Source organism: Thalassophryne amazonica, chromosome 4 (genome assembly GCF_902500255.1).
Source record: "Thalassophryne amazonica chromosome 4, fThaAma1.1, whole genome shotgun sequence".
Taxonomy (NCBI): domain Eukaryota; kingdom Metazoa; phylum Chordata; class Actinopteri; order Batrachoidiformes; family Batrachoididae; genus Thalassophryne; species Thalassophryne amazonica.
Window position 1 is genome coordinate 129,546,351 of NC_047106.1, and position 9,127 is coordinate 129,555,477.

At 39.3% G+C, this 9,127-nt stretch overlaps 1 protein-coding gene across 1 annotated transcript in view; it reads left to right on the forward strand.

The window, feature by feature from the left end:
* Positions 1–3,736, forward strand: part of med17 (mediator complex subunit 17) — a 32,264-nt gene extending 28,528 nt beyond the window's left edge. Inside the window, exons 11-13 of the mRNA XM_034168550.1 lie at positions 333–450; positions 543–702; positions 3,506–3,736. Of these exons, the coding sequence (XP_034024441.1) occupies positions 333–450; positions 543–702; positions 3,506–3,714 (487 nt within the window). The 3' untranslated portion in view covers positions 3,715–3,736. The remainder of the gene's footprint in view (positions 1–332; positions 451–542; positions 703–3,505) is intronic.
* The last annotated feature ends 5,391 nt before the right edge of the window (positions 3,737–9,127 follow it).

Sequence of the window (9,127 nt, forward strand, 5' to 3'; positions counted from 1 at the left end):
TCTCTTACTCTACTACAAGATCTTGGATTTTTTTTTTATCCCAGTTTTTAAAAATCAAAATGTGAAGCAAATCAACATTTTATTTTGACTTTCCGCTGGTGATACAACATGACTACTGTAATCCTGAAGAGAAAAAAAAAACTTAAATGATTCAAACCAGGATCTAGTGGTGTTTCCATCATTGCTGTACTGGAATCACTTATTCTTACTGTAAAATTTCAAAGCAGGGAACTAACTGGGTATCAAAGATCAGTTATTATGAATTCAGATAATTAGCTTTTGCAGACATGTTGATTTTATTACTTATTTTTCCCTTCCTGGCACATTTCCAGGTCCATACAGCTCCAACTGAACATTGGTGTAGAGCAGATTAGAGTCGTGCACAGAGATGGGCGTGTCATCACGTTGTCCCACCAGGAACAGGAACTGCAGGACTTCCTTCTCTCACAAGTATTGACCTCTTTCTTTGACTGATTTTCTGCACTTTTCCTATAAGCCTGCATGTAATGTTTCCTCCTAATGGCCGTCATGTGTTACTACAGATGTCACAGCACCAGGTGCATGCAGTGCAGCAGCTGGCCAAAGTGATGGGCTGGCATGTCCTGAGCTTCAGTAATCATGTGGGCCTTGGTCCAGTGGAGAGCATTGGAAATGCCTCTGCTGTCACTGTTGGTTCTCCCAATGGAGAGTATGCCATCTCAGGTAAGGCCCCTGTCACACCTTGACGATAAATTGGCATGTGAATGAGGTATGTTCAAACATTTTGAAGCTGTGTAACAATTCTTTTAATTTTGCTGAGTTTCATCATCATGGCATTAAATTATTTTCATGATTATACATTTCTTAATACAGTTCAGGTTATATGATGTTGTGATGACCTTCGTCTCTGTCGTTATTGTGTTACTACGCTGGGTGGGAAAAGTAAACTCATTGCTGATGAGATCAGCCACAAATGTTATCCCATCATCCCTCTCTAAAGGTCTAAGATGCTTTGTGAATAACTTTTATCTTACCAAAGGAAAAGGCTAAGAAATGTCTAAGAATGTGAGGAATCCTAAGATTTTTCTGAGAATGATGTCACTAAGAGCTACTTGTAGACTTGGGATGCTTCATGGATACGGGCCCTGGAGTGTGTTGAGAAACAGCATCAAACCATATTAACATGTGGCTCCATACGAAATTCATTGTGGTTACCCTGAGCAAAAGGGAACAGTGAAAATAAATCATCATAATTGAGTTCATACACAAATTAAACAGTCTTAGTATTGCAGTTTTACTTTTTTTGCTAAATTACAGTCCCGGTTACAATTATTGGCACCCTAAAAGTTTAAGTACATAATTTAAAATATGCTCAGAAACAAATGTAAATAAACAACTGTGTGTCGTCAGATTACTTAATAATTGAATATGCTTTCCTGTTGTGAAATAAATAAAATACATAAATCATCACTTTCACGGCCAGTTTTCTCGAGACAGGTCATGGATACATACACATTTACAAGTCATTGAATATGGCTTTGACCTAATTTACATCAGTCAAAAAGAAGTACAAATAGTGTGGTACTATGGGGTAAATCTGTAGACAGGTCGCAGAAACTGAATGATCATACAAGAAGGAGACATCTGAAGGAAGCCACTAAGACACCCAGACAACTCTGAAGAAGTTCTAGACTTCAGTGTTTTCTCGTAGTGAAACATCTTAAATCTGCACTTGAGTCTCCCGTGTGCCTTCTGACATACTGTTGCTGAAAAAAATAAAATAAAATATATATATATATATATATATATATATATATATGTGTATATGTGTATATATATATGTATATACGTATATGTTTTTTGGAAGAAAATCTTTCTCTGTTCTGCTCCACTATAAAGCTGTGTAAAATCTATCATATGAGAATCATGTTAGCTGTATCACAGTGGCTAAGTCTTAGCCAGAGAGAAGAAATGGTTTGAGAGAAGTGTCAAGGAAGCATTCTTTGTAAAACAGTTGAAACCCAGCCTTAACCGGGGGGCGGGTCTCGGACACGCTTTGTCCCCTGTTTACAATGGGGTACTCAGGTCAAAGCAGTTTCAGTCTTTTGTTCATGGTAATGAGTCATTCACGTCATCAGGAGAGTTGTCAAGGGAGCCATCAGGGGAGGCTTCCATCCCATCATTAGGAGAGTGCTAATTAGAGCACAATAGGTGCTAATTAGAGCTATTGTTTAGTCACTAGCCTATAGCAGTCGGCCTCTCGGTAGGAGGGGTCTGGTTAGGTTAAAAACTCCAGCTTTTGTTGGCTTCTGGTTTATTCTTCTCTACAAGAGTCAAGACAGAAGTCAGACTACCAGAGCAAGAATTTTAGCTGAGGAAGCTTCTGTGATTTGAAGCGAAACGTCCTCATGTCAAGCAACCCAGTCCAGTCGAAGATTCAAGCTTCTCTACCACATGAGAATCTTAAATTAACAGAAACAAGTATTCCGAAACAAATTTTATTCCTCTTCCTGTAATAGCGTAGGAATTTTATGTATTTATTTATTTTATTTTTTGAAATTCTTTATTTTAAATTTTTCCAGAAAGATAAACATTTTCCAAGTAACATGTAACCTAGAGGGTGTGCCGGTGATGTAAACACAAATTTGCCATAAATACAAAAAATGAAATACAAACTCTGAGAAGTTAAATAAAATCTGGTCTAGTGGTTGTAATAAACTCAATCCACCGCTTTCATCGCTCTTCAAACTTATCTCGTTGTAATCTAATATTGAATGTTATTCTCTCTAGTTTAAAAATGTCATATATGATATCAAACCATTCATTTATTGATGGTATTTGTGGGTTTAACCACTTTCTAGTAATTGCTTTCCTAGCAGCTGCACTTAGAATTTGAAATAAGTATTTACTTTTATATGATATATTGTCATCTAGCAAGGAACCTAGGTACAATGATGTAAATTGAAACGGTATGTCCATGTGAAACACTTTTTCAAAGATTTTATGAACATCAATACAAAATGGAACAATCAGAGGGCATGTCCAGAAGATGTGGTAGTGGTTTGCTTCTTGTTCTCTGCATTGCCTCCAACAGGTTGCTGATTTGGTGAAGTGTTTTCCTTGTGTTGGTGTCTTGAAGAACCTAATCAGGTTTTAACAACAGAACTCTCTCCAGATTGTTGAGTTGGTAGTTTTCCATTGTACCTCACAGATTGTTGTCCATTCCTCATCAGAGATACATAAATTCCCCTCTTTTTCCCATTTTTGTTTCACATGACACTCGAGTCCTTTTGATTGACATAGTCCTTTGTAGAGCCTTGAAATTGTCTTATGATCATTATGTGAAGTGTAGGCATCAACAAACACTTTGATTAAAAGATTATTTTGGAGTTTTTCTTTAGTATTCTTTAATATTTTTCCAATGTAATTTCGAATTTGGAGAAATCTAAAAAATCACTGTTTAAACCATAGATTTATGTATTTATTTTTATTAAACAATTATGTGTTTATCTGTTTGTCCATTTAGTGCGCAATGGCCCAGAGAGCGGCTGCAAAGTTTTGGTCCAGTTTTCCCGTAGCCAGACCAAAGAGCTGCCGAAAAGTGACGTCATCCAGGATGCCAAGTGGAGCCACCTCAGAGGGCCCTACAAGGAGGTCGACTGGAACAAGATGGAAGGAAGAAATTTTGTCTATAAGATGGAACTCCTCATGGCTGCACTGACTCCATGTCCTTAGAGAACATTATCTGTCTGGACTTTACCTCTTCTCCATGCTGAAATGGTTGTACATGAGCTAAATCACAACATGGAATCTGGATTTTCTATCATCTTTCCATTAAATGTGTCACAGCATTCAGACGCACCAGATGTACACAGTGTTTGGCGTCTTCGTCAGTGTTACTTCCTTTCAGTGAATACTGGACGTTTTCACACACTCATTGACTCTTTCGTCCTCATGTTTTGACACGTTATGCTCCTGAGTCAATATGTACCTCTCAAACTGTTTAAGACAAACTTAAAACAATCTCTCTGCACTCATTTATACACCAGTTCTGCTCATGTTGGTAAAGGGTGTGTTAATCCTCGTAAGAAATACCAGAAACTTTACAGCATCTGGTCAAGTTGTTGGTCTTTATGACATTTCACAACTCATTCAAGCAGCATTTCTGTTTTTGGAAAGAAAGCCTCGCTCCTTGAGACTCAGTTGATATGGATTAAACTTTTTTTTTTTTTTTTTTTTTACACAATTCTACGGTATTGTCACCTTTTTAATCATTCATCTGACTCTGCCTGTGATGTGAACACCCTTGAGAGGCCAATGGGTGTATTGGTGACATTGACTAGCTTTTTCTGGGGGAAACAGGTCAGCTGAAGATTGGTGACTGTCACCTATTCTTTCTATGAAAATAGGTCAATTTGGGCTGAAACAAATATATCACCATCTGACTAAGTTATGAACGTTGGGGTGAAGAAGAAGCCTACTGAAGATTGGTGGCCTTGACCCGGGTTTTTCTTGGAAAATAGTTCAGTATTCATTCACCAATCAATCAATCAATTTTTTTATATAGCGCCAAATCACAACAAACAGTTGCCCCAAGGCGCTTTATATTGTAAGGCAAGGCCATACAATAATTATGTAAAACCCCAACGGTCAAAACGACCCCCTGTGAGCAAGCACTTGGCTACAGTGGGAAGGAAAAACTCCCTTTTAACAGGAAGAAACCTCCAGCAGAACCAGGCTCAGGGAGGGGCAGTCTTCTGCTGGGACTGGTTGGGGCTGAGGGAGAGAACCAGGAAAAAGACATGCTGTGGAGGGGAGCAGAGATCGATCACTAATGATTAAATGCAGAGTGGTGCATACAGAGCAAAAAGAGAAAGAAACAGTGCATCATGGGAACCCCAGAGCAGTCTACGTCTATAGCAGCATAACTAAGGGATGGTTCAGGGTCACCTGATCCAGCCCTAACTATAAGCTTTAGCAAAAAGGAAAGTTTTAAGCCTAATCTTAAAAGTACAGAGGGTGTCTGTCTCCCTGATCTGAATTGGGATCTGGTTCCACAGGAGAGGAGCCTGAAAGCTGAAGGCTCTGCCTCCCATTCTACTCTTACAAACCCTAGGAACTACAAGTAAGCCTGCAGTCTGAGAGCGAAGCGCTCTATTGGGGTGATATGGTACTATGAGGTCCCTAAGATAAGATGGGACCTGATTATTCAAAACCTTATAAGTAAGAAGAAGAATTTTAAATTCTATTCTAGAATTAACAGGAAGCCAATGAAGAGAGGCCAATATGGGTGAGATATGCTCTCTCCTTCTAGTCCCTGTCAGTACTCTAGCTGCAGCATTTTGAATTAACTGAAGGCTTTTTAGGGAACTTTTAGGACAACCTGATAATAATGAATTACAATAGTCCAGCCTAGAGGAAATAAATGCATGAATTAGTTTTTCAGCATCACTCTGAGACAAGACCTTTCTGATTTTAGAGATATTGCGTAAATGCAAAAAAGCAGTCCTACATATTTGTTTAATATGCGCTTTGAATGACATATCCTGATCAAAAATGACTCCAAGATTTCTCACAGTATTACTAGAGGTCAGGGTAATGCCATCCAGAGTAAGGATCTGGTTAGACACCATGTTTCTAAGATTTGTGGGGCCAAGTACAATAACTTCAGTTTTATCTGAGTTTAAAAGCAGGAAATTAGAGGTCATCCATGTCTTTATGTCTGTAAGACAATCCTGCAGTTTAGCTAATTGGTGTGTGTCCTCTGGCTTCATGGATAGATAAAGCTGGGTATCATCTGCGTAACAATGAAAATTTAAGCAATACCGTCTAATAATACTGCCTAAGGGAAGCATGTATAAAGTGAATAAAATTGGTCCTAGCACAGAACCTTGTGGAACTCCATAATTAACTTTAGTCTGTGAAGAAGATTCCCCATTTACATGAACAAATTGTAATCTATTAGACAAATATGATTCAAACCACCGCAGCGCAGTGCCTTTAATACCTATGGCATGCTCTAATCTCTGTAATAAAATTTTATGGTCAACAGTATCAAAAGCAGCACTGAGGTCTAACAGAACAAGCACAGAGATGAGTCCACTGTCCAAGGCCATAAGAAGATCATTTGTAACCTTCACTAATGCTGTTTCTGTACTATGATGAATTCTAAAACCTGACTGAAACTCTTCAAATAGACCATTCCTCTGCAGATGATCAGTTAGCTGTTTTACAACTACCCTTTCAAGAATTTTTGAGAGAAAAGGAAGGTTGGAGATTGGCCTATAATTAGCTAAGATAGCTGGGTCAAGTGATGGCTTTTTAAGTAATGGTTTAATTACTGCCACCTTAAAAGCCTGTGGTACATAGCCAACTAACAAAGATAGATTGATCATATTTAAGATCGAAGCATTAAATAATGGTAGGGCTTCCTTGAGCAGCCTGGTAGGAATGGGGTCTAATAAACATGTTGATGGTTTGGATGAAGTAACTAATGAAAATAACTCAGAACAATCGGAGAGAAAGAGTCTAACCAAATACCGGCATCACTGAAAGCAGCCAAAGATAACAATATGTCTTTGGGATGGTTATGAGTAATTTTTTCTCTAATAGTTAAAATTTTGTTAGCAAAGAAAGTCATGAAGTCATTACTAGTTAAAGTTAATGGAATACTCAGCTCAATAGAGCTCTGACTCTTTGTCAGCCTGGCTACAGTGCTGAAAAGAAACCTGGGGTTCTTATTTTCTTCAATTAGTGATGAGTAGAAAGATGTCCTAGCTTTACGGAGGGCTTTTTTTATAGAGCAACAGACTCTTTTTCCAGGCTAAGTGAAGATCTTCTAAATTAGTGAGACGCCACTTCCCCTCCAACGTACGGGTTATCTGCTTTAAGCTACGAGTTTGTGAGTTATACCACGGAGTCAGACACTTCTGATTTAAAGCTCTCTTTTTCAGAGGAGCTACAGCATCCAAAGTTGTCTTCAATGAGGATGTAAAACTATTGACGAGATACTCTATCTCCCTTACAGAGTTTAGGTAGCTACTCTGCACTGTGTTGGTATATGGCATTAGAGAACATAAAGAAGGAATCATATCCTTAAACCTAGTTACAGCGCTTTCTGAAAGACTTCTAGTGTAATGAAACTTATTCCCCACTGCTGGGTAGTCCATCAGAGTAAATGTAAATGTTATTAAGAAATGATCAGACAGAAGGGAGTTTTCAGGGAATACTGTTAAGTCTTCTATTTCCATACCATAAGTCAGAACAAGATCTAAGATATGATTAAAGTGGTGGGTGGACTCATTTACTTTTTGAGCAAAGCCAATAGAGTCTAATAATAGATTAAATGCAGTGTTGAGGCTGTCATTCTCAGCATCTGTGTGGATGTTAAAATCGCCCACTATAATTATCTTATCTGAGCTAAGCACTAAGTCAGACAAAAGGTCTGAAAATTCACAGAGAAACTCACAGTAATGACCAGGTGGACGATAGATAATAACAAATAAAACTGGTTTTTGGGACTTCCAATTTGGATGGATAAGACTAAGAGACAAGCTTTCAAATGAATTAAAGCTCTGTCTGGGTTTTTGATTAATTAATAAGCTGGAATGGAAGATTGCTGCTAATCCTCCGCCCCGGCCCGTGCTACGAGCATTCTGACAGTTAGTGTGACTCGGGGGTGTTGACTCATTTAAACTAACATATTCATCCTGCTGTAACCAGGTTTCTGTTAGGCAGAATAAATCAATATGTTGATCAATTATTATATCATTTACCAACAGGGACTTAGAAGAGAGAGACCTAATGTTTAATAGACCACATTTAACTGTTTTAGTCTGTGGTGCAGTTGAAGGTGCTATATTATTTTTTCTTTTTGAATTTTTATGCTTAAATAGATTTTTGCTGGTTATTGGTAGTCTGGGAGCAGGCACCGTCTCTACGGGGATGGGGTAATGAGGGGATGGCAGGGGGAGAGAAGCTGCAGAGAGGTGTGTAAGACTACAACTCTGCTTCCTGGTCCCAACCCTGGATAGTCACGGTTTGGAGGATTTAAGAAAATTGGCCAGATTTCTAGAAATGAGAGCTGCTCCATCCAAAGTGGGATGGATGCCGTCTCTCCTAACAAGACCAGGTTTTCCCCAGAAGCTTTGCCAATTATCTATGAAGCCCACCTCATTTTTTGGACACCACTCAGACAGCCAGCATTTCAAGGAGAACATGCGGCTAAACATGTCACTCCCGGTCCGATTGGGGAGGGGCCCAGAGAAAACTACAGAGTCCGACATTGTTTTTGCAAAGTTACACACTGATTTAATGTTAATTTTAGTGACCTCCGATTGGCGTAACCGGGTGTCATTACTGCCGACGTGAATTACAATCTTACCAAATTTACGCTTAGCCTTAGCCAGCAGTTTCAAATTTCCTTCAATGTCGCCTGCTCTGGCCCCCGGAAGACAATTGACTATGGTTGCTGGTGTCGCTAACTTCACATTTCTCAAAACAGAGTCGCCAATAACCAGAGTTTGATCCTCGGCGGGTGTGTCGTCGAGTGGGGAAAAACGGTTAGAGATGTGAACGGGTTGGCGGTGTACACGGGGCTTCTGTTTAGGACTACGCTTCCTCCTCACAGTCACCCAGTCGGCCTGCTTTCCCGGCTGCTCGGGATCTGCCAAGGGGGAACTAACGGCGGCTAAGCTACCTTGGTCCGCACCGACTACAGGGGCCTGTACACCATGTAGTAAACATCAGTCAAGGACTTAAAAATGCTAAAGAACATTATTGTCTTGAGTTTGCCATAAAACCAGAAGGAGGATCTAGAAATACACCCAGTCAGTTCTTACCTACATCCATCCATGTGTCACTCACACTTCTTGTTCCCATGATGCTTCAAAAAAAAAGTTGAATTTTCACAGTTTAAAATAGACATTCCAATAAATGTACGAGGTCTATTAGAAAACTATCCGACCTTATTATTTTTTTCAAAAACCATATGGATTTGAATCACGTGTGATTACATCAGACATGCTTGAACCCTCATGGGCATGCGAGAGTTTTTCACGCCTGTCGGTTACGTCATTCGCCTGTGGGCAGTCTTTGAGTGAGGAGTCGCCCACCCTCTCATCATTTTTTCATTGTTTAGGAATGGCTC